The sequence below is a fragment of the Ascaphus truei genome, chromosome 5, assembly GCF_040206685.1.
Source record: "Ascaphus truei isolate aAscTru1 chromosome 5, aAscTru1.hap1, whole genome shotgun sequence".
Lineage (NCBI taxonomy): Eukaryota > Metazoa > Chordata > Amphibia > Anura > Ascaphidae > Ascaphus > Ascaphus truei.
The window spans coordinates 288,558,661-288,583,456 of record NC_134487.1 but is presented as its reverse complement, the minus strand read 5'-3'; the positions used below and the strand labels follow the sequence as shown (position 1 = coordinate 288,583,456).

Genomic DNA, 24,796 nt, shown 5'->3' with positions numbered 1-24,796 from the left:
GAGGAGACAGGGGGGGCGCATTAAGGTACGTTTTTGCGCACTCCGGCCAAACAGCACTGTCTTGCTTTGACTATTAGATTTCCATTAAATAAAGCCATTTTGAAATGACCATGCATTTTCAGGGGGTGTTTATCAGGGAAAGCACCGAAATGTGAGGCATATTTACTGTACAATGCTGGGTTACCTGGTTACAGACGGGCTTGTGCTTCAGTCCCGGTTTGTTGAGGATCAGTTCCAGCTGCCTGCGGTTAAAGTTGGAAACCCCAATGGACTTCACCAGCCCTGCATCTTTACACGCCTCCAGCGCCTGAGAACAAAACAACAATATTCCTAAAGTCATCACATAGATCTAAATAACCAGTTGCAAGAGCGGACACCTTGCAGAGCAAAGTGTGTTTATTTTATTTTAAAACATCAACCCGAATCAGCTCTATGGGCATGTGAATAATATACATGTCCAGATATTCCAGCTGAAGGTCCTTCAGGAATTTCTCCAGAGCCGGATGCACCAGTTCAGGCCTGTGAGAAGTGCTCCAAAGTCTTTTTATTAGCTGACTCGTTGTGTTCATCATACAGGATTTTCATGGCTACTGTCTGCCATTCTGGGTCACTGTACCAGTAGCCATCATGGCTAGCATGACCATTCTATAGAGACACCTAATGTACAGTGACTGAGCTGAAAATGGGGCACAGACCCATCAGCTATTTATGCTTTTCTTTAAATGCCTTTATAGAACCAGAGCACATAGTGCTGACACTGTTTAATACTATTTTATTGTTCTCACAAATAATTTTTCACAGTCTGGTCCCTACTATTTAAATGCACACCAATTACATTTCTGATTTTAAAATGATCACTAATGCAATACATTCTGGACCAGAACTGCTAACCCTCACCTGTTAGCTATTTTGTTTCCCCTGAGGGAAGATTTAAACCTAGCAACTTCACCAGTATCTCGATCCCCCGGTTCAGTTCCAGATGACTCCCCAGTTTCTATCCTATAAAAAATGCTGTTAAAAAAAAAAAAACCTTGGAGGAGGGATTGTCGCTTTAAATTACAGTGCTCACCTCCCAGGTGTCTCGAATATCTGTGTTTTCATAAATAAAATGTCCATTTTCATCCACAGGAAACAAATCATCTCCAGGCTTAAAAATAAAAAAAAAAGTATTGCACTGAAAACATCATTCTGTGATTTGAAAGCCTCAGATTATACATACTTGTATACGGTTTATTTACATGAAATGTATGTAATACAGGCACTCTCACAACACATTACTGCGCTGAAAGTGCGGTAAATAAAGCAAACCCACCAGTGAATGTGCACTGCAGCATTTCTACTGATACATTCTGATGTCCTCTATATACTGTACAGAAGGAATGTGTTGCCTTCATTAGTGGGAAAGAGGTTACACATACTGCAGTAACCATGTGAACACATACAATAATTAGTTCATAAGACTATATGATGCTGAAACAGCCACAATAGGTACACCTCCACAGAAACAGGGCTCTGTTTTTGAAAGCTAAAAAGTGTCACATTTAGCTGGATCACTGTCATTAGTTCACTTGGGTCCTAAGAGGAACTAGATACAACATAAAGTTACCTTCAGCTCTATGGGCATGTGAATAATATACAGGTCCAGATATTCCAGCTGAAGGTCCTTCAGGGATTTCTCCAGAGCCGGACGCACCAATTCAGGGCTGTGAGAAGTGCTCCAAAGCTAAAATGTAGGAAGAATGAATGAAGCCTTATGGGACTCACGTTCGTAGACAAGGTCTGTTTGCTTTGAAAGGAGGCTAAAAGCCAAGACAATGAGGCCAATGTAGGAAGGATTGTAAATGGCCTTTTTGGCTTCAAACTGACACTCATAAAATTCCAATTGAATTGTGCAATGTGCTCGCTTGTACTAACTTATTCTCAATATGCACCTTCAACAGCAAACAAAATGTTGGTCAAACTTTTTGGAGCACAGATATTAATGATACAGTACATGCTAAAAATTAATTCCGTGTGTGTGTCTGTGTGTGTGTGTGTGTGTGTGTGTGTGTGTGTGTGTGTGTGTGTGTGTGTGTGTGTGTGTGTGTGTGTGTGTGTGTGTGTGTGTGTGTGTGTGTGTGTGTGTGTGTGTGTGTGTGTGTGTGTGTCAGTCAGTCAGTGTGTGTGTGTGTGTGTGTGTGTGTGTCAGTCAGTCAGTGTGTGTGTTGTGTATGTCACTCAGTGTTCGTATGAGTGTCAGTGTGTGTGTGAATGTCAGTCTGTGAGTGTGTATGTGTGTGTGTGTGTGTGTGTGTCAGTCTGTGTGTATGTGTGTGTGTGTCAGTCAGTGTGTGTGTGTGTGTGTGTGTGTGTGTGTGTGTGTGTGTGTGTGTGTGTGTGTGTGTGTGTGTGTGTGTGTGTGTGTGTGTGTGTGTGTGTGTGTGTGTGTGTGTTTGTGTCAGTCAGTGTGTGTGTGTGTGTGTGTGTGTGTGTGTGTGTGTGTGTGTGTGTGTGTGTGTGTGTGTGTGTGTGTGTGTGTGTGTGTGTGTGTGTGTGTGTGTGTGTGTGTGTGTGTGTGTGTGTGTGTGTGTGTGTGTTCGTGTCAGTCAGTCAGTCAGTCTGTGTGTGTCAGTCAGTGTGTGTGTGTGTGTGTGTGTGTGTGTGTGTGTGTGTGTGTGTGTGTGTGTGTGTGTGTGTGTGTGTGTGTGTGTGTGTCAGTCAGTCAGTCAGTCAGTGTGTGTGTGTGTGTGTGTGTGTGTGTGTGTGTGTGTGTGTGTGTGTGTGTGTGTGTGTGTGTGTGTGTGTGTGTGTGTGTGTGTGTGTGTGTGTGTGTGTGTGTGTGTTCGTGTCAGTCAGTCAGTCAGTCTGTGTGTGTCAGTCAGTGTGTGTGTCAGTCAGTGTGTGTGTGTGTGTGTGTGTGTGTGTGTGTGTGTGTGTGTGTGTGTGTGTGTGTGTGTGTGTGTGTGTGTGTGTGTGTGTGTGTTCGTGTCAGTCAGTGTCTTTCCTCTCCCTTCCCTGACATCCCTGAGGGCCTCTTCTGCCAGCAGTGACGTTACTTCCATCATGGAATTTTGTAAAAACACAAGGGATTTTTCCTATCAAAACTCTGTAGGTGCCAGCAAAGAAGTTTCACTTAAAAAAAGGATCTGTGTGCCTGTAACAGGGGTGTGTTGTATTAAATTCAGCAGCTCTTCAGAGCAGCCTTTATTTCAGCACAAACAGATGTACAAACTACGAATAAAAGTAAGCAGCTTCTGCTGCCCTTCCACGCCCCGCCTCGTGCTCTCTCTGAGTTCTTACTCACATTTGGCCTCAGCCCTCACCCCTCACTAGTTCTAATAATATGCCTGCATTTATATGAATGGGAGCCGAGGGGAGGTAAAGCTTAGCACCCTTTTGTGGATCTGGCCTCAATGTCCCTTGTGTGTGTAACTTTGTGTGCCTACTGTCCGTTAATGGGTCTTTCCCTATTACTATTGTGTGTCCTGTCTGATTAATGTTGGATGCGCTAGAGTTTATATATGTGCCAAGTTATCTCTCCCGTGCTCCTCTCTCGTCTGGCTTATCTCCCTAACTATCTGTTTACCAAGAGAGAGCGAGACAAGTGCAAGGCACAACAGACGCAGGAGCACAAAGCTACAACTACGTAGTTATGCTCAGCAATGACTCTGAGCATGAGCAGGGTATAAGTACTGGCCTGGGCCAATAGAACAAGAGGCGGAGCGGAGGCGCGGCCCCAGCGGGAGTCACGATAGGCTGCAGGAGACAAGTGGCATCCGATTAGTTGCCTCGCTGCTGGGGAGTGGTGCACGACGTCACGTGAGCGCGCCGCGTGGAAGAGAAGCATGGTGCGTCTGAGGGGGCGGAGCTAAGCTCCGTGGCAGCATTAGAAGAGCTGCGCGTGTGCTCTGTAAGCAGAGTGGGGGTGCGCGCACGCACTGGTGCCAGAGCGGAGGTCTGTGCAGAGACAGGTAAGGAGGGAACACGTCACAAAGGACGTGTTCCCCGATTCCTTACAGGGCTCTGGCCTAGCGGAGGGTAAGGGTGGATATAACGTTCTCCAGGTTGGAGGTAGAGGGGTTGTGATTATGTTGTTGTTATGATACTAATGTTCATGCTATGTATGCTGTGTCTACTGTACCCATGATTATGATATAGGGGTAAAGTTCCTGTTGGTTCACACTACAGTCTGGGCCTCCCTCCCCCGGCCTGTGAATGCTTAACCATTGCCCACCCCCCATTCCCCACCCCCACCCCCCCAATCCCCCATTGTGAAGGCTTGGGCCCACCTGCACAGTTGGGCCCCCCAGTCTTCTACCTGCCATTTGAACCGAGCTGTTCCCCTTCGGCAAAGTTGTAGCCTGCCGATGCAAGCTTTGTACCATACCCTGGGCTGACTCCACATCAGCGCCAGGTTCGCTGTCTACATGCCTGAACTGGCTGGTCTTTGCTTGGTACAAAATGTATGTTTGCCCTGCCTAAATGTAAATTAGGAATGGGTGGGGGGGAAGATAAAAGACTGTGCCCCCAACCCTTGTTAAATACCCCTTCTCTAGCCTGCCCCATCCTTGACGGTCCCCTGCCTGCTGGCCACGGAGAAGGGATGAGGCAGCATTCTTACCTCTGTGCCCTCCTGATGCAGCCCTTAATGTAGTGACGGTCCATTCTGGCCTTTGGCCTCTCCTGTTACAGTACATTGCTCTCCTAGTTTTACGTCAGCTGAAATAATGACTCCCAGGTCCCCTTCCTCTGTAGTAGCTGACATTATAGTGCCATTAATCCTGTATTCTGCCTTTGGACTTTTGTGACCCAAGTGCATTATTTTGCAGTTTTTGGCATTGAATTGTAGTTTCCCACACTCTTAACCATTCCTCCAACATACCTGAATCTGTGTTGTCTATACCTGAATCATTATTCATTTTGTTTTACCTACACCCCCCCTCTCCCCCCGAAGTTTCAACCCTGCTACAGATTTTCAAAAAGGCTTAGGGCTGGCTTTAGTAAATGCAGAGCCCTGTGCAGTATCGTGTGTGGGCCCCCTCCCTGGACTCACTATTATCGGCCCTGTCCATGAAACGTAGCCAGGGGACTGATATAGTGAACACCACATAAAGGTTTTACATTTCCTTCTCTCTCTCCCCTCCTCCGCCTTTCTCTTGCTCGTCCTCTCTCTAAGCCCACCTCTACCTGTTTCTCAATCCCCCACCTCTCACTCCTCTCTCTCAGCCCCTTCTCTCTCTCGCTCTCAACCCACCTCCCTCTTTCTCATAGCACCTTCTCTCCCCCTCTTTCTCTTTCAAACTTCTGCTCTTGAACAAATACTGATCTTTGAAGAAAAAAAATGGTTTGTAATTTTTAGGAATAAAATATTCACCCTTTGGGTGCCCAAAGGACGTCATGAGGTCTGGCACTCCAGAGACACCATGATGGCTTAGTCACGGCGTTTGAGTGCCCGTTTCCTAGGGGAGATCGCATTCCGAAACACAGGCAGAGGGTAGAAGAGAACTCATCCTCCTCTTCTTCCATGTCCGTTGTGGTCACATGCTGGCGAAGATCACTCTGGTGCCCTGGCCTCTCCGACAACCAAAGGGTTACAATAAAGCTTAATGCTGCAGATGCGCTGCAACCTGCTCCTTCGCAATGCAAAATATATAGGGCCATATTTACTAAGAGGTGCTACTCCATAAGACATTTCCCGCACGGACTCGTCAGTCTAGTGTGTTCTACGGTGTGTTTCTCTGCGGGACCGTGCCTCGTGGAGCAGCAGAGACTAGTAAATATAGCCCATAGTTAAATTCCAAGGATTTATTTTACCTTCCCCGTATAGAACAGGTCCTCTCTCCTCACTGTCCCATCTGCAATCTTTGCCCTTATAGCCCGGCCAACCTCTGGCTCGTTGCCATACATATGGGCACAATCAATGTGGCGATATCCAACTTCAATGGCCACCTTTGTAGCCTCCTCCGCCAGACTCTTGGGAAACTAAGAGTAATGAGACATCACACGGGTTAAAACAAGGTTTGAAACTTGCTGCTGTTTGGTTACTAATTCAGTTTGATAGAAAAGTGAGTTTAAAATATCTCGCCTCCTTTTTGTGTGCAATGTTGCATCATACAGTATGCAACATAGTTTCTTCCATCTTGGCACATCCTTAGGCTGTGGCCATAGTGAACGCTGGAGAGGGCGCAAGCGTTCACTCGGCTTCTCCCCGCCGCCTGCAGCAGGAGAGATCTGTGTCCTGCATGCAGAGGAGAAGGGGAGGCGTGTCGGAGGAGCATGGCTGAGACGTCACGGAGCTGGTTCGCCCTCGTTGAGTGAACCGCTCATATGACCCGGCTGCCGCACGGCCGCCGCACATAGAAACAAATATTTCTGTATTCTCCTGCATCGCGAGCGCCGGCCCGTGTGCGTTGGCGCGCTCTATAGACAGCTTCATCTTTGTGATCGCGCCGCGCGTGCCCTCCTGCGCACCATCGCGATCACCTTGGCTGCAGCCTTAGAATCCCCACAGATATGCAACCTTACACTGGACAGGGCTGGAGCTGAGAACCGCCGCCTTAGTACACAGTCTCTATGAATCTGTCTCGAGTAAAGGATACATACAGCCTCTATGAAACGATTAAAGATGCTCACTGACCCTGGTTTTGCCTAAACCCCATTTATTTAGGTTTTGTATTATTGTGAATATGGGAACTTGAACAAGAGAGTACTGTATTACAATCCTGTCATCTGGTTGTTTTGGGGTTATTATTTTAGTCATTACATCATTTCAAATCTATTTCAGCAAAAATGATGTGCTTGATCATGTGATCATGATACTAATACATATTAAATAAAGTGGTTTATTGTTGATGACAATTATTATATTTTTATCTTAAAGCAGCAGTCCATGTTGCCGTTTTAATTTTTTATTCTTTTCCCCCTTTAAAGCTGCAGTTCAGTCAATAACCTGCATGTGTGGGTTTTTTTAATAAATCAGTTCTGTAGTAAGAAAAATACTTTTAGCATTTTCTGTTTTAAAAAAACAACAACTTTGAAAGACCAATTTTCTTGTATTCTATTTTTAAAAGCATGCTTGTTGCTATAGCAACCATTTACATTTCCCATATTTAAAGATGTCGCCAAACTTTGCCGATCAATAGACGGAGAACGAATTGCCCGGCAGCTATGCAGTTCTTTAGGTAAGTAGAGATTGCCCACTTGAAACTAATGAAGTTAAAAAAAACTAAAAAAAAAAAAAAAATGGGAGCTTGAACTGCAGCTTTAATATGTGCACCAATACAATCCACACAATGATAAGTAATTAGCTAAATTGACGATCTATCCATTCTCCTGTGATCGATCGGTGAAGATTCGGCTCAGGGGCTCACTAAATGGCTGTCAGTGCAGCAAAAGAGGACCAAAGATGTAAAGTTCTGTGGGGAAGATCATGTGACCAGGCAGTCACTATATACAATTGGTGCCCAGGGCAGGGCTCCAAAAAGGGTTTGCGAGAGCCGGTTTCAGTAGAGGAAGGGGATATGACTTTGTAAATGGTTGCTATAGAAACAAAAAAACTTGTTACATTATAATACATAAAAAATGTTATTCAGAGTTGTTTTAAAAAAAATGCTACAAGTATTTTCTCATAGTACAGAACTGATTTATTAATAATAATACGTTCTTGCATAGCGCTGCTAATTGTACACAGCGCTTTACAGAGACATTTTGCAGGCACAGGTACCTGCCCCGTAGAGCTTACAATCTATGTTTTTGGTGCTTGAGGCACAGGATGAAAAAGTGACTTGCCCAAGGTCACAAGGAGCGGACGCCGGGAATTGAACCAGGCTCCCCTGCAGCAATCTCAGAATCAGTCAGTGTCTTTACTCACTGAGCCATGTAGGGTATTGCTTGGTCTGCAGCTTTAAATCATGTTATTTTACTTTTTAAAATAAGTGTAATCCTTCCTGCCTTTCCTCTAAACTTAGTTATGCTCTCTCACTGCTTTATGTAATCTCTCTCTTTCTTGGATTCAGAAGCGTTTCAGAGGAATCCGAATTGTCGGCCAGAGGCACTAAGCTCCGTCAGGCTATTTTAGGTATATCATAACGTGTATCCACTAAAGCAAATACCCTAATGTTACACCCCATGGAAATGGTTTAAAATACGCCCAGTGTTCTTGCATATAATCAGCTTAGTGGATTCCCGTTAGTCTCAGGGAAAATAATTTCCGTTTTAACCTATTTAGTTAACGCTACGTTATTTGCCCTAAATGTATCAGAGATTAGTGCATCTGGCCCCGTGGGCTTTCGGAGGGGGGCTTGCATTTTGCCCTCCAGTACTTATTCATCTCTAGCAATGATGGCAAGATATTAGATGGAAAAGCTGGTCTCCTTCTCCAGCCAAACTGTAACCTCTCACCTTTTCTGGGGCATAAGTCCCAAAGCCAATGACTGGGATTTTATGCCCATCATTCATCACCATGATGGAATCCTCCGCTAACATGCTGGCCTTTCTGGAACTGGAACAAGCTGCTTCAGTTTACTAAAACAATGCTTGGTTATGTGTTTTCTGTTAAGGAGCAGGAAGCTAAAAATGACACACTTCAAATGCTAATTTGCAAGTCCACACCCAGAATGTGGAGTTCAAACTCTGCATGATGTTTACAGGCTGAGAGATCATTTTCTTCTGCAGTTCTCAAAAAGAAATATCTCCCTGCCCCTCCTCCCCACAGTATCTCTCCCTGCCCCCCCTCCCCACAGTATCTCTCCCTGCCCCCCCTCCCCACAGTATCTCTCCCTGCCCCCCCTCCCCACAGTATCTCTCCCTGCCCCTCCTCCCCACAGTATCTCTCCCTGCCCCGCTCCCCACAGTATCTCTCCCTGCCCCCTCCCCACTGTATCTCTCCGTGCCCCTCCTCCCCACAGTATCTCTCCCTGCCCCCCTCCCCACAGTATCTCTCCCTGCCCCCTCCCCACTGTATCTCTCCCTGCCCACCCTCCCCACAGTATCTCTCCCTGCCCCTCCTCCCCACAGTATCTCTCCCTGCCCCGCTCCCCACAGTATCTCTCCCTGCCCCCTCCCCACTGTATCTCTCCCTGCCCCCCCTCCCCACAGTATCTCTCCCTGCCCCTCCTCCCCACAGTATCTCTCCCTGCCCCGCTCCCCACAGTATCTCTCCCTGCCCCGCTCCCCACAGTATCTCTCCCTGCCCCCTCCCCACTGTATCTCTCCCTGCCCCTCCTCCCCACAGTATCTCTCCCTGCCCCCTCCCCACAGTATCTCCCCCTTCCCCCCTCCCTACAGTATCTCTCCCTTCCCACCCTCCTACAGTATCTCTCCCTTCCCACCCTCCTATAGTATCTCTCCCTGCCCCCTTCCCCACTGTATCTCTCCCTGCCCCCCTCCCCACAGTATCTCCCCCTGCCCCTCCTCCCCACAGTATCTCCCCCTGCTCCTCCTCCCCACGGTATGTCTCCCTGACCCTCCTCCCCACGGTATCTTTCCCTGCCCCCTTCCCCACAGTATCTCTCCCTGCCCCTCCACCCCACAGTATCTCCCCCTGCTCCTCCTCCCCATGGTATCTCTCCCTGCCCCTCCTCCCCACAGTATCTTTCCCTGCCCCCCTCCCAACAGTATTTCTCCCTGCCCCCCTCTCCCACAGTATCTCTCCTTGCCCCTCTTCCCTACAGTATCTCTCCCTGCCCCTCCTGCCCACCACGGTATCTCTCCCTGCTCCCCCCACCCCACAGTATCTCCTTGCCCCTCCTCCCACAGTATCTCTCCCTGCTCTCCCCTCCCCACAGCATCTCTCCCTGCCCCTCCTCCACACAGTATCTTTCCCTGCTCCCCCCTTCCCACAGTAAATTTCAGACTTGACTGACCAGGTCAGTGATGGAAATAAGAAGCTTTGCCAAGCAGAGAAAGTGAAGAAGCAATTAATCCAGGAAAAGTTAGAAGTGCAGGAAGCAAGTGTCCAGGCTGCTAACCAAGTATAAGTGCTACAGGAACGGCTGAGTACCCAGTGTGTCCCGCAGAGCAGTATGAGGAGTTGAAGGCCACGCTGCGTGTCACCAATGCATCGCTAGAGACGGAGCTCAAATGCCAGGTGACTGTATGAGAGGGAGCTGGAAAAGGTCCAGAAACTGGAGCAAGAGATGGAGACGCAGAAAGGCTGCTCCATCCCCATGAGTCAGTATGCTAAGGAGAAAGAGGCCTGGAAAACAGAAACAGCGACGATCCTACAGACAAAAACTGCAGAGCTCCAAAATATGAAGGAGGCTCTGATGCAAACCCAGAGCGAGCACAAGGAAGAGGTGAAGGCCCTGAGAGGGGACCTGCAGGATCAAATTGAAGAGCTGCAGATTAATGAGCGCAAGATACAGCTTGCCGAGAGGGAGGAGGTGTCCGTCAGGATGCCTGCCTCACACTGCGCTATGAAACCGAGATGGCCAATACCCGCAAGCTGCTGGACCACACAACGAATGACAGGGCCCGGCTGCAGCGGGAGCTGGACCAGTTCCAGGAGACTCACCGGCAGCTGCAGATTAGAAATAGAGATAAGGAAACAGAGTTAAGCCGTGCTCTGAATCAGCTGACAGATGTGAAATCACAAGTCAACTCCAAGGAACCAGAACTAGCAGCTGAACTGAGTGGAAAAATAAATGCAGAAAGACAGCTTCAAGACCTGAGGAAGGACCTGGAGTCTGAGCTTGTTGGCCGCAAGATGGCAGAGAAACAAAAATGTGACCTGGGCGAGGAGCTCGAAGTGCTGAAGACTGAGCAGGATGCTACGTTGGACTCTACTGCTGCCCAGCAGGAGGTTTCTCAGATGAAGATGGAGAAAAAGGTTACAAACCTAAGACACTGGGGTCACAGAAGCAGTCCATGGAGAAGATGGTGGTAGAGTTAAAACAGAATGAGGCTCCACGGAACAGTAACGCACGTGTGTCTCCACTACAGGAAATGGTATTGGCCTGGCCCAAGCGTCTGTATCCAACAGAAATTAATGTCCGTGAAGACAAGGGTACAGTGAGAGCTCGGGACACCACTCAACTGAAAAATTAAAATGCAACGTTTGAAGCGCCTGAACAAGTTGTGCGCGCCTGTAAGCGTGACTACGATGCCGTTGCAGTACTAGAGTCAACTTTCCACAAGGCACGAAATGAGGTGGATAACGTCCTGGCAGAGAGAGCTAACAGACAGCAGGATGCTCAGGAAACTTTGCAAGAAGGGACACAACAAAAGCGGAGCTTCAACCATAAACTCAAACCGCACAACACAAAGAGATAGCAAAGTACTAGTCTGCATGCCCAGAAGGCCTAGTAATTGCCCTGAAGGAACAGGTCTTCAACTGGAAGGCAAGAAAAAAGAAGAGATGGATGTCAGATGTCTCTGACATAGAGGCGGGTGCATGGGAATTGTGCACGGCCGCGTAACAGGACAATGTTACGCTGGGGAGGGGGATATGTGATACAATCGCTGTCTCTAGGTGCTGGAATAGGGCAGCTTTGGGACTTTCCAGCATCCAGAGTGTTAAAGCTGCAGTTCAGTCAATATCCTGCATGTGTGGTTTTTTTAATAAATGAGTTCTGTAGTAAGAAAAAATACTTTTAGCATTTTCTGTTTTTAAAAAAACAACTTTGAAAGACCAATTTTCTTGTATTCTATTTTAACAGCCATTTGCTAAGGCACTGCCCCTTCATGTCCTGTCACAAGCCCTGGTACACCCCTTTGTCAGCCCTGCCCTCCCTCTAGCACATGTCAGTGCAGGAATGCTCATGAATCTTCATGAGCTTCCACTGACAGACAAGCAGATTAGAAACAAATCCCAGCTTTTAATATGTCACCAAATTTTGACCTATCAATACATGGAGAACTAATTGACCTGCAGCTATACAGTTCTTTAGGTAATTAGAGATTGCTCACATGAAACTATTGAAGTAAAAAAATAAATGTAAAAAAAAAAAACGACTGAACTGCAGCTTTAATCTCCCTAGAGAAGCCAGCAGTAGTTTCAAACTAATTGAGCAGGCTGAACTCCTGATTGCACATGGAGTATTTAAAGTCAGAAAGTGACTACACACAGAGAGAGACTGCTGTTCCCAGAGAAGGGGGACAGAGATAAGCTCCCCAGCTGAGAAAGCTGGCACAGTCCCCTAGGCTCGCTGGACGGTGGTCGCGGAGCCTGCTGGGAGTGCCTGGGTTAATCCCAGGAAGAGGAAGGAAGGACGTGAGATGGTGCTGAAGCAGGGATGTCCTGTCATTAACATTGGACTTACAGATGAGAGATTCTCTGAGCTATCGTGGGGCTGAGCTCCCCTAGGAAGGAAGGACACCAAGACCGTTCTGAAGCAGGGACATCTGCTCAATAACTTTGGAATAACAGATAAGAGAAACCCTATATTGCTGTGTGCAGAGACTGTATATATTTAGATATAATAGTACCGTTTGGGTTGGTAACCAGCTTAGTTGTCCATCCAGTTAGTAAGGACTGAAGCTGCATGTATAGTTAGTCTCCTAAGAGGAGTAGTCGTTTATTTTATGATTTGTTTTGAATTAAAGGGACAGTGGGCCAGTTAGTGTATTATTTATCCCTGTAAATAAACCCCATATAGAGAAATACTAAGTTTCCTGCCTTATTCTGGGACTAAAAGAGACTGCAACGTGGTGTGTGCATCACAATCTTCATCTTCATCCACATGGAAAAAATAGGAAGCTTAGTACTCACTATTATGATGTAATTCATCCTCAGGTGCGTGCAGGGGTCCGATTTCTGTGTCATCATCAGTTCTAACCATAAGTCCTTATCCTTATCAGCCCATGATAATTGTTTGTGCCCAGCCATCTTTTGCCGGAATTGCTGATCATAGAGCCACCAAGACATCCTGCTATAATTCCTATTCGCAAACCCCACCATATCTTGGTATCTGAATAAAGTGGAACAAAGATGGGCACTGTAACAGGGGAGTAATCCCTGTTCAAGTAATGTGCCTTTAATCTGGCAGTGTGGTGGTTAACGGCTGGTAGTCAATTAATAAACACCACCTGCCTGATTTAGATTGCTTACAAAGCCTTTCTGTTGAGACAGGAAGTGACTCCTTAGCTCACTTGTGAGCTGACCTTTGGAGACACCACATGTCTTGAGCTCTGCCAGAAGACACAGTAGAGCTAATTTCAAGACACAGGGAAAACTACTAAACCCGAAGCTGACACAAACCCTGAGTGAAGGGAGCTGAACCAGGAGAGCAGAGAAGCTTACTCTACAACAAGAAACAGATAAGACATCTCTTACGGGGAACCCAAACCGAGTCACACCCACAAAACACCCCAAGAATGGTGGGTGTGCCTGAACTCGGCACGAACAGAAAAGACCGCTCCCTTTGACGAATATGATCAGCAGGAGACAGAGCGGGAGCAGCAGATCACCCAATATTTCTGTCAGCTAAAGCAACTGCAAGAAAAGCCTGGCGTATATAATGAAGCCGCTAAAATTTCAAATGAAGATAGAGACCCCAATATCCCTGAAGGGACGGTGTCATCCAAATCAAATAGGCGGAAAAAGAAAAGCAGTTCTTCACTTACCGTAGAAGGAACAGACACGTCCGCAGATCCTGTGGAGGAAAAGGGGGACCGAGTTGCACTGCGGCCTAGAGAAAATGGAGAATTCGTCCCGCGGTTAACCGAATATCCAGAGGGCCCAAGGCAGAAGTCGTGTACCCCAAAGAAGTGTCTGTCCGGTGCCAACAGTGAGGAACCCTCAACCAGTCATCCCAGGGAAGCGGAGCCGGAACCAGTGAGTGACGATCCCTTGACCAGTCCTGAAGACGCCCTGAAAATTGCCAGGCATGACTGTGATCTGCTCTGTGAAGAATTGGAAAGGGAGAGAAAAAATAATGCTGAGCTACAGAAGACTGTGCTCGCAATTTACTCTGCGGCCAAGACCGAATTGGAGGATCTCAAGACTGAGCTTGATACTGCAAAGGCTACTATTTCCACCATGATGAAAAGCAGAGCCAATCGGATAAAATGGTGGCTACGCTAAAGCGGAAGTATGAGGAGGCACTGAAGCAGATGACAGTCTTCCAGCAAGAGGTTCACACTCTTCGTATAGAGCTTGATGCCTCACATCATGAGACCAACAGCTGCCGCACAGACCTGGAAGTTTCCAGAAAGGAACTACACAGTCTCACTAAGGAGCTGGACATTGCTAAAGAAACTATTGGTAATCTTGATACAGATCTCAAAGTCTCTCAGAAGGAGCTTCAGACCCTCAACCTAGAGAAGGAAGTCTCACACCAGGAGAGTGTCATACTCAAAGCAGATATGCGTAAATGGAAGGAGGACTGCAAAGAAGCCCTGAAGAATACAGAGACTGAAAAAAGAGAAAATTCAAGATTAAAAAGAGAAAACTTAAAACTGAAAGAAGAAAATTTTCAGTTGACAGAAGAAGTCAAGGAAAAGTTTGAAGCAGAGCACCGACTGCAGAACCAACTGCAAGGTCTGCGTACACACCTCCAGTATGTTGAGTAGAAGCAGCAAACGCTGCAGGAAGAAAAGATGCAGACTGCTAAAGAAATTCAAGTGCTGCAGGAACGTCTGATGACCCAGTATGTCCCCGCAAAGCAGCATGAGAAACTGAAGGCTACCCTAAGCATCACCAAAGCAATGCCAAAAGCCAAGCTTAGAACCCAGGTGATGCGGCACAAAAGGGAGCACAAGAAGGTCCAGAAACTGAAACAAGTAACTGTGGCCCAAGCAAAGAAGTTCATAGGGCTCCACAATGCAATAAAAATGTGGAGGCAGGCTCAGAGAAAGCAAAGCATGCAGATAAATTCCCTGAGAAGAGACTTGCAAGACGCACTCAAAAAACAGGGATCTCTCGTGGATGAGATTACAGTCCTACAAGGACAAGTATTGACCCTGACTAAGCGTCAGTATCCCACAGCCCCAAAAACCCATGAAGACAAGGGTACAGTGAGAGCTGGGAATATCGCTCATCTGAAAGACAAGGTTGCAAAATTTGAACCACCTAAACAAGCACTAGCAAAACCTTCAGCCACCCAGCAGGCAACAAAAGAAGGTACACGTGCTGAATTAAAACCAGAAGAATCCTTAGCTGATGAAGCTGAAAAGATGGGACATTCTCTGGAAGTGGGTGTGGAATTGCAACTTAATCTAAAAGGGGCCGAACTAGCAACCCCATTGAGTGGGAAAAGGGCGGTTTTTAAACGCTCTGCAACTGCTCCCATACAGTATGCCTACAATAAGACGAGCACCCGACGCGAAGGAAATCTCATGACCGCGCACGTAGAAAAAAGACTATACTTGGAGAAAGTCCTCCTCGAGCGACTGAGAGGTGCTGATCTCAAACACCTTCAGGAGGAGACACGAATAAACTGGAGAAAGGGCTCCAATCCCAACAGGACTGAGGGTTCTCTTCCTCCATCCACTCTCATTCAAGTCACTGAGATATCTAGAATGAGAGTGGAAGGCTGGGCTTTGGCCGTGGCAAGCCCGAGCTTCCCACAAACAGGGGAGGTATGTAACAGGGGAGTAATCCCTGTTCAAGTAATGTGCCTTTAATCTGGCAGTGTGGTGGTTAACGGCTGGTAGTCAATTAATAAACACCACCTGCCTGATTTAGATTGCTTACAAAAGCCTTTCTGTTGAGACAGGAAGTGACTCCTTAGCTCACTTGTGAGCTGACCTTTGGAGACACCACATGTCTTGAGCTCTGCCAGAAGACACAGCAGAGCTGATTTCAAGACACAGGGAAAACTACTAAACCTGAAGCTGACACACCCTGAGTGAAGGGAGCTGAACCAGGAGAGCAGAGAAGCTTACTCTACAGCAAGAAACAGATAAGACTTTCATAATTAAGAGACTGCTTATATCTGCTTATTTCATGCTATATGTTTTGGGGCTGCGAGACATGCTTGACTTAGGGAGATGTGAATTAATTGCATGGTATTTTCACTAGAAAAAAAGAATAGGTGCAAAACAGCACTAATACTATTGAATGAAATCAAATAAATGTTCAGGCAGCCAGGTGGAAGACTGGTGGTACAACCAGTCAGGGAAACAGATGAAAAAAAGGGGGTTACCGGCGCCAAAAAGGGGTAAATACCAGACCAGTGGAAGATGTAACAGTCCAAATACAGTCCTTGGGATGATGAATAGGGATGATTCTCACCTCAGCAGTGCATATGTGAAAAAAGAAAAAGAAAAAGAAACAGATAATAGTGCAGTAAATCAACACAGGGGGGGGATTGCACAGATACTAGCAATAAAACAAACAAGATATACAAACATAAAACACTAGCACGGCCTAAATATTATTAAAAAGCATATTTATTGGAGATACTCCCAAGAGAATAGAAGCTTTGTTCCCCCCCCTGTGTTTGGATGATTTCCTGATAAAAAGGAAAAGGCACAATAAAGCCTTATTATAATTTCACCTTATAAAAGCCTCCAATTGTGTACCTCTGTGAACGTCCGTCTACAGGCACCTATACGCCAATCGCATTTGCCTGGATGGAAAAAGCATGAAGCCAATCAGAAAATGTCAGAGGAATAATCCTTTTTACAATATCCTCATTTTTAGCTTCCCCTTTCTTACTGGACCTCCTAACGCCTCTCTGTAGCCCAGCAGAAAGGACAATATCTCTACGTACTCCACCTTCCATATCTTCTCCTTCAAATCAGCTGATAAGTGTGACCATATCAGGATAGTGTCACACGTGTAAACATTTAAAAAACAAACATCAGAAATGTTACCTGCCTCTGCTGGGCCCACAGCAGGACCTCTCAACACCACCACTGCCTCACTGCCAGATGTAGACCGAGCTACAACAACCACCTCGCACCCACCACCAGGACATGAACTGATCCCTGCCAGCGCAGGCAAATATGCCCCCCTATCACCGCCACGCCGGAAGGAACTGCAATAGCCCGAGGACCTGGCACAGATACAGTTGACAAGCTGCAATCTTGAACCACAATAGGCCCCCCCTGAATAGCTCTCCAGAGTGGACAAAAAAATCTTCTAGCAGAGCCACTAACTTAATCGCTCCTGCTTCCCCAGGAAGCGACCCCTTGCTGGGGGTTGGGCCCGTGGGAATTAGCCCGCCAGTTTCACCTCCCCCCTCAGCCTCTCCTGTGCCCCCCCCCCCACAACTCCCCAGCCAACCTCCCGCGCCCACCCCAGCCCAACCCACTCCCCCCGAGCCTACCTCCCGCCCCGGGCAGCAACCGTGGGGATCGGGGGCAGGGGGGGAAGTGAGGCAAAAACAATGGATGAGGCGTCTGGCGGGCAGGGAAGCAGGAAGCAGCACCCACCCGGTCAAGGTCAGTCACCCACTCACCCACCCAGGCAGGCACCCACCCAGACAGTGACCCACTCAGGCAGTCACTCGCCCAGGCAGTCACCCACCCAGGCAGTCACTCACCCACACACAATCCCAGGCAGTCAGTCACCCACCCACTCTGCCAGTCAGTTCCCACCCACCCTGGCATTCAGTCAGTCACCCACTCATCCACCCATGCAGTCAGTTAGTCACCCACCCTGGCACTCAGTCACCCACCCACTCACCCTGGCAGTCAGTCAAATGGCAGTCAGTCACCCACTCCCCCCCGCTGTCAGTCTCCCACCCACCCAAGCAGTCAGTCAGTCACCCATACTTAACCCACACCCAGGCCCATACTTAAACCTCATGCCCCCAGGCCCATTCTGAATCCCCCCCGGGGCCTTTTGTCACATTGGATGCAGCATTGGGTATCTTTGTCTTTTGTTGAAAAATATTAAAATAAACAGATTTCATTGTAATGTTTTTTTCCGTATTACAATAAGAAGAAAACAGTTAAGTAAAAGTTGCGCGCTAACAAATTTTTTTCCATGGTAGGTGCGCTATGGGTTAGGGGGGCCCTGCTCCTTTCATTTGTCCTGGGCCCCATGATTTCTGTTGGCGGCCCAGCATGTCGCCATGGCAACGCAGCATAAAATGATGCAGCGAGGTTATGTGACTAGGCTTCACATAACCCCATGGCATCATTTGGCGCCACACTAAGGTAAGGGGGAGGGGCGCGAACACTGCGGGAGAGCAGGCAGGGGGGCACAGCAAAAAAGGTTTGCGCACCCCTGCTCTAAATAATAGGTATCAGTGACTTAGAGTAGATACGGAGCATTTCCATACTCTTAGCAACGCTGCTTTTCCTGTCACTTTGTATCGTTCTGCACTTTAGTGGGAAAAGGTTTGAAGGCTGCTAAACAGTAACGTATTAACTGTGTATCCGACAGGTCACTGCCTCCCACCACTGATTATGTGGTGGCACACTCATATACAGTACCTCGTAAACCTACTGTTACCATATTATATGGCTTCTTAACTGAGCAATTCATGTGCTTTTTTAACTTTTTTTTTTTTTTTAACCACAGGGTTGAAGCAGGGGGTCCCCAGAGCTGAACCCCTTTATTTTCAGCTGCAAGGACACCCTGCTTCCCGACAAACTGACTTCCCAAGGTGGCGTCGGTATATCGGCAAAGTTTAACGCTCCCCATGTCATATGAAGCTGGTTCTGATGATGTCATGGCTTCCTATTGAAACTCCGTCATTACGTGACCTTGCTAGCTGAGCAGCTACGGGCCCCCCTACAGCGGTAAGTATCTCCGGAAGCAGGGATTTTCAGAGCTGAAATTAATGGGGTTCGGTTCCGGAGACTCCCTGCTTCAATCCTATGTAAAAAAAAGTCACACAAAAATTGCCTGCTTGAATTGGCTCTTCAAGTGGGCACAACGCCCAGCTGGGGCTTCTCTTAATCCCGATGTAAATCAATGAACCTGTTGATCATTTACCAGTATCAATGTCCTCACATATACCTACAGTCTGCAAATCCCACACGTGAGGCTATTCAACAGAGAGTTTGAAAGACAGCTCATCTTTTAACCTAAACTTGATAGGCCCACATTTGTAGTTCGTTATCATGAGTCCATCTATGCACATTATTTTAACTGTGTGTAAATAAGTTGTTTTTCCATTCATTCACTCATCTGTATACACTTCACGTTAGTATTGAAGAGGTTTGACTGCCTTTTGGACTGGGGTCTTTTCTCACTCTTGTTTATTCTCATAACAGGCATACCCCGCATTAGCGTACGCAATGGGACCGGGGCATGTTTGTAAAGCGAAAATGTACTTAAAGTGAAGCACTACCTTTTCCCCCACTTATCGATGCCAATACTGTACTGCAATCGTCATATACATGCTGAACTGATGTAAATAACGCATTTGTAACAGGCTCTATAGTCTCCCCGCTTGCGCACAGCTTCGGTACAGGTAGGGAGCCGGTATTGCTGTTCAGGACGTGCTGACAGGCGCATGCGCGAGCTGCCGTTTCCCTATTGAGCGATATGTACTCACTCGCGAGTGTACTTAAAGTGAGTGTCCTTAAACCGGGGTATGCCTGTATAATCCCAGCTGAGCCCCACTCCTATACATTACCCCAGGGGGGAGGGGCAACTACATCCCTCAAGAAGATCCCCCAACAGGTCAGGTTTTAAGGATATCCCAGCAGTTATTGAACCACCTGCGCTGAAGCAGGGACTAATTGAGCCACCTGGGGGGGAAACGGGGGGGGGGGTTAGGGGACTGGAGTTGAGCACCCCTGCATTTTACACTGCAGGCAAAGCAAGGGAAAATCTGTTCTTTGTACTACAAAACTAAACACAAAATGTGCATCACGTGTGAAGACTTTATACACGATGCACAATTTGTTGTTTTTTAATTATTTTTGATGCATCGCATCATGTTGAAGATCTGATACAACAGCGTGTCTTATTTTGTATAACTAGTGCTGGGAAATATAAATTATTCATGTCATATTATTTATACAACAAAAGACAAAATTACCCAATGCTACATCCAATGTGACAAAATACATAGTACAATACTTCAATGTTCGTATTCTCATGAGTAAGGGTCATTTAGTGAAACCCTTTGGCCAAAGTGTTATAAGCCTGCAGCCACTTTACTGACTGCCCCACACCTCTGGAATGTCCTTCCTCTCAATATCCAACTAGCATCCTCTCTATCCACCTTTAAGAACCCCCTCAAAAAACACCTGCTTAAGGACACATATTGTATGAGTAGATCCATGGCTGATAACTTACACCTCATGCATAAACCTTGGCCACTTGCACTTACCAGAACACCCTCCTACTGTCTCTGTATGTTCTTCCTACCACCTATTAGATTGTAGGCTCTTCGTAGCAGGGACTCCTTTTCCTAAATGTTACTTTTATGTCTGATGCACTTATTCCCATGATCTGTTATTTGTATTATTTGTTATTAATATGATTGTCATGTGTATTGCTGCTGTGAAGCGCTATGTACTGTACATTAATGGCGCTATTTAAATAACGACATCCATACATAGTGTACTCTGTGTGATAATAAAACAAAGTCCTGCTGTAATGACTGCACTTACAAGACAAAAGAGGAATACAGGCAAAAATTGTATGATCTTGGCTGTTTCACTTGTTAGATGAAGTCCACTCCGTCAGATTCAGCTGGGCTCCTCATCAGAAATACAGCAACTTGGCTCAACCAGAAAAGACTCTTCTTTACACTGGACCAAATAGGCTCAGCTGGGCTCCCAGAGAACATTTTAGATAAGGAAAGAGAAGAGTATACGAAAGTACAAACAATTTATTGGACTAAAAAACACATCAAAATATGTCCACCGGGGTAACAATGTGCACACCACGGGGTACATGGAGGCACCGGCGGAGAAGGACCTGGGGCGTCGTTTGTAACCGCTAAGGACCTCAGTGTGTTGGAGGAATCCCATGTATGCCGAGAGACCGGGAAAGAAGAATGCAGAACGCTCTCTTGAGAGGTTAAGGAGAGCAGCAGGATATGGTTGGCATGCTACGAAGAGCTTGCAAGCTAAGGTGATTTAGTGGTAAGGGGCATTAGATTGTATTTGTTCTTGTACTCTTGCTGCCAATGGAGGACATGGACCTGGAGTATGAGGACGAGGACGCCCTTCATCATGGCAGGGGTAAGTAGAAGTTTTATTTACTTGATTTCTTCTGGCTGGCTAATGTTTTATTTTGAATGGGCAAATGAGCTATTATCCATATCTGGATAATAGTAATTATGCCCATTACTGTACTGTATGTGGGTTTTTTTGGGGGGAGCGAGGCGGGTTGGTTGTTGGGGGTAGAGGAGGTGAGTAGTAGGGTTGTGGTGTTTTTTAATGTTTATTGTGGGTAGCGGGGGTGGGTGAAGGTGGTATTTGGCCCTTGGTGGGTGTTTATTCCTACCGGGTGAGTTGCGGGTGGGGTTAACCCCTTCATTACCTTCATTGTATTAACCGCTAAGGTAATGAAGGGGTTAGAGCTTGCTGGGATTGTGCGTTTATATTATTTATACTAGCCATACTGTGAAAATAATACATTTTGGTAACCTATATAATAAAACATCTGTGCTGCATCAAATACATGTTTGGGTTAATACATAGCAACTTTATTCTACGCTTACACCATTAACAAACTTTTTAGGGTTTACACCAAGTTGAACTTGGAAGACAAATCAGGCCCACTTTCTCCTTTTTTTGGGGCACAGAAACATTCTTTTTTAGTACATACCATTTACATCTGTACGCCAAGCGCAGTCCGTTCTGGGCCCAAATAAAATGGTGCAGATTGAGAAATGTCAAGTTAGTACATAGGAGCACACCAGGGCAATATAAAATGCGATTTCTGGGTGCTAATTTTGGCCCAGAAAAGCCGTTTGTGACTCTTAGAGAGTAGGCAACTTCGTGCTTACAACATATTTATATATAACAAGAGACAGGGGGTGCCCAATGCTACATCCCATTGACAAAACACATATGGTAAAAAGTATAAAGTAAAGTACTTCAATAATAATATTAAATACTTGGTTATTTGGTTAACCCTTTGGCCAAAGCGTCATAAGCCTGCATACCAACGCCAAGGTATAACCAAATTAATGCAGGTCCTACACTACACTGTGAACCCTTCCTTTTACCTCTGTAAGGCTGAGTCCATGCTCCCTGCTTGCTCGCTGAGGCTCAGGGAAAGCGGGTGCTTTCCCTGGCCTTGCGGTTGCTTACCGCACGCGCCGTCAGCGGGCCTGCAGGGGGCGGGCCGGGGCGGGCGCGTCAGTGGCCGGGCCATTGACGTCACGGAGCTGGTTCGCCCTCATTGGGCGAACCGCTCACGTGACCGGCCTGTCTCGCCGGCAAGCGGGGGAATTTTAAATTCCCCTAAGACCTGCGCTTCCGCAAGCGCGCGGAAACGCAGGTGAGCCCCTACTAAAGCCGCTCTAATTGCGGCTGTAGGGGCTCAGTGCTGAGCGGGAGCGCGCCTCAGCGCGCTTCCGCCAGCAAGCAACTAACATGGCCGAGGCCTAAGAGGGGAAGAACCATTATAGGTCTTGTTCCTGCAGCAATTGAAAAGACCTCCCAAGTTAAAAAGGTGAAGGAGGAGGAGTGAGCTCTGGGGGAGGTGCCACCAGCCTCCAAACGACTGCTACCAGTCAGAAATTGATTAACACACATTCCCAGCTAGCTCAAACTCCCACACCCACCACATCATGAATATATATTTATGTCAACAAGAGAGCTACTGAGCGTGGCAATTGTACTGTATATAACAAGAGACAGGGGTGCCCAATGCTACATGCCATTGACAAAACATATATGGTAAAATTTATAAAGTAAAATACTTCAATAATAATATTAAATACTAAATATTAAATTTAACCAAATAACCAAGTATTTAATATTATTATTGAAGTATTTTACTTTATACTTTTTACCATATATGTTTTGTCAATGGGATGTAGCATTGAGCACCCCCTGATTCTTGTTATATACAATTGCCATGCTCAGTAGCTCTCTTGTTGACATAAATATATGTAGCCCTGTTTCTGACACCTTCCTCAGGGACTACTAGTGCTGTACTCAACCTGCGGCTCCAGGAGATATGAGCCTCCATTAGCTGGGAGCCTGGGGTAAGGGTTTTAGCGCAGCGCCTACACTTACCCAGGATCCCCGTTACGTAAGATCGCCCTGGGCAAGAAACATACCAACAATGCGTGCAACCAAGTTTACTGTGCATAGGTAACCATATCTTACTCTCTATATAACATCACACATAACTTATATACTTATACTATAATGTTAAAGTCCTTATACTACCGTGGCTCAGCCACATTCCTAGCGAAATTGTCCCGTATAACAGTGGCTCTGCCACGCTCTATAGAGTGTTGTACTTGTAAGAGGTTAGCTAATATACTCAGTCCGCTAGCCACTTGCTAGTGTCACTACAAGAGTTATTCCTAAGGCGGGATCAGCGCCTGATGACCGGTGTTGGTGCACTTGCTTTACAATTGTACCTTCTGGTCACGGCGGTGACCGGTGCCTCTTCGCAAAGGGTCCGCTGCTTCCGCTCGGATCCTCCGGACGTCACGATGTCCAGCCGTCTGATCCCAGATGACTGTGACTGTCCACAACTCCGTGCGCTGTCCCTAACTAAGGTGACAATTCCTTCCACTATCGGGCGTCCCTGCAGTACAGCAACCTACTGTGACTCAGGGAAACTTCCTATGGGCCTGGGGAGTAATAGCTGGCCTATGCAGGCAGGTCACGGACCCCCTGCACTCGCACTACCTCCTCTCACTCGGTCCCGAGCTCCTCTACCTAGCGTGGTCTCTTCCCCCACGCTTCCTGTTCCTCCTTCCTTAATCCCCGCCCTCTCATTGGCTCCTAGCATCAGGTGAGTGTCCCAGAGCTCGCGGGAGTTGTCGTCCATTATCAGAGCCTTTCCCTCATTGGCCTGTCGTTCGCGCGCTCCCATTGCGCGACCTCTTCACCCCGTCAGTGTCCTTTGCAATATTGCGCAACAACATGGCGGCACCCTATACTACCGTGCCGTCGCGGAACCTGCCGTACTCCCTCCGCATACACACCTGGTATCTAACACACCCTTACATATATATTCATGATGTGGTGGGTGTGGGAGTTTCAGTTAGCTGGGAATGTGTGTTAATCAATTTCTTACAACATATTTACCCTGTTGGACTCCCCTGAATCGTATCTAAAATCCTTTGTCACTAAGTTCAAAAGGATTGTACTGACTTTGATAATGAACAATAAATCTTTGGTAAGGGAGTTTACTCTCAGGGCATTAGGTGAGAGGTGTAGGAGTCATATTTCATAGTTTTTCATGTCATTGTATTGACCCCTTGACAGGATAAGTCAGGTGCGGCTAACTGAAGTCCTCGTGTGCCACCAACCGGTCAGGTTTTCAGGATATCCCGGCTTCAGCACAGGTGGTCAATCAGTGGTTCAGTCATTATGATTGAGCTACCTGTGCTGAACCAGGGATATCCTGAAAACCTGATCTGCAGGTGACCCTTGAGGACTGGAGTTGGCCACCGCTGGGATGGGATACGTTTTCAACCATACATGGAAGATGTTTAGCCGATCAGGACATAAGATTAAAGGTGTTTCTGTTTCTGTTCTGAATAGAGGTAGAATCAGGGCTGGAAATGGATGGGGGTTGTGGGAGGATGGTATCCCCCTAGTTCCGGGGATAAAAAAGAAAAAATATAGATGAAATAAGAAAATTGGCGAATTTAAATAATATATGTACCTTTTTTTTCTTAATAGATATATTTAATTAATATAGTTCTGCTAGCACCACCTATCGACAAGTAATAAATAATTTTTTATACAAATGTGGCCAACCTTACTGTCTCCGGCACTGCAACTGCCTGCGATGAGTTAACCGTACCCCAGCAGGGACAGT

At 46.8% G+C, this 24,796-nt stretch overlaps 1 protein-coding gene across 1 annotated transcript in view; it reads right to left on the bottom strand.

Annotated features, from left to right (window-relative positions):
• The window catches only part of LOC142494765 (uncharacterized), a 47,369-nt gene extending 38,831 nt beyond the window's left edge, over window positions 1–8,538 (bottom strand). The window contains exons 1-5 of the mRNA XM_075599205.1: window positions 8,380–8,538; window positions 5,794–5,961; window positions 1,607–1,723; window positions 1,070–1,147; window positions 185–307 (exon numbers count right to left, since the gene is read on the bottom strand). Of these exons, the coding sequence (XP_075455320.1) occupies window positions 185–307; window positions 1,070–1,147; window positions 1,607–1,723; window positions 5,794–5,961; window positions 8,380–8,463 (570 nt within the window). The 5' untranslated portion in view covers window positions 8,464–8,538. The remainder of the gene's footprint in view (window positions 1–184; window positions 308–1,069; window positions 1,148–1,606; window positions 1,724–5,793; window positions 5,962–8,379) is intronic.
• Window positions 8,539–24,796: the final 16,258 nt, after the last annotated feature.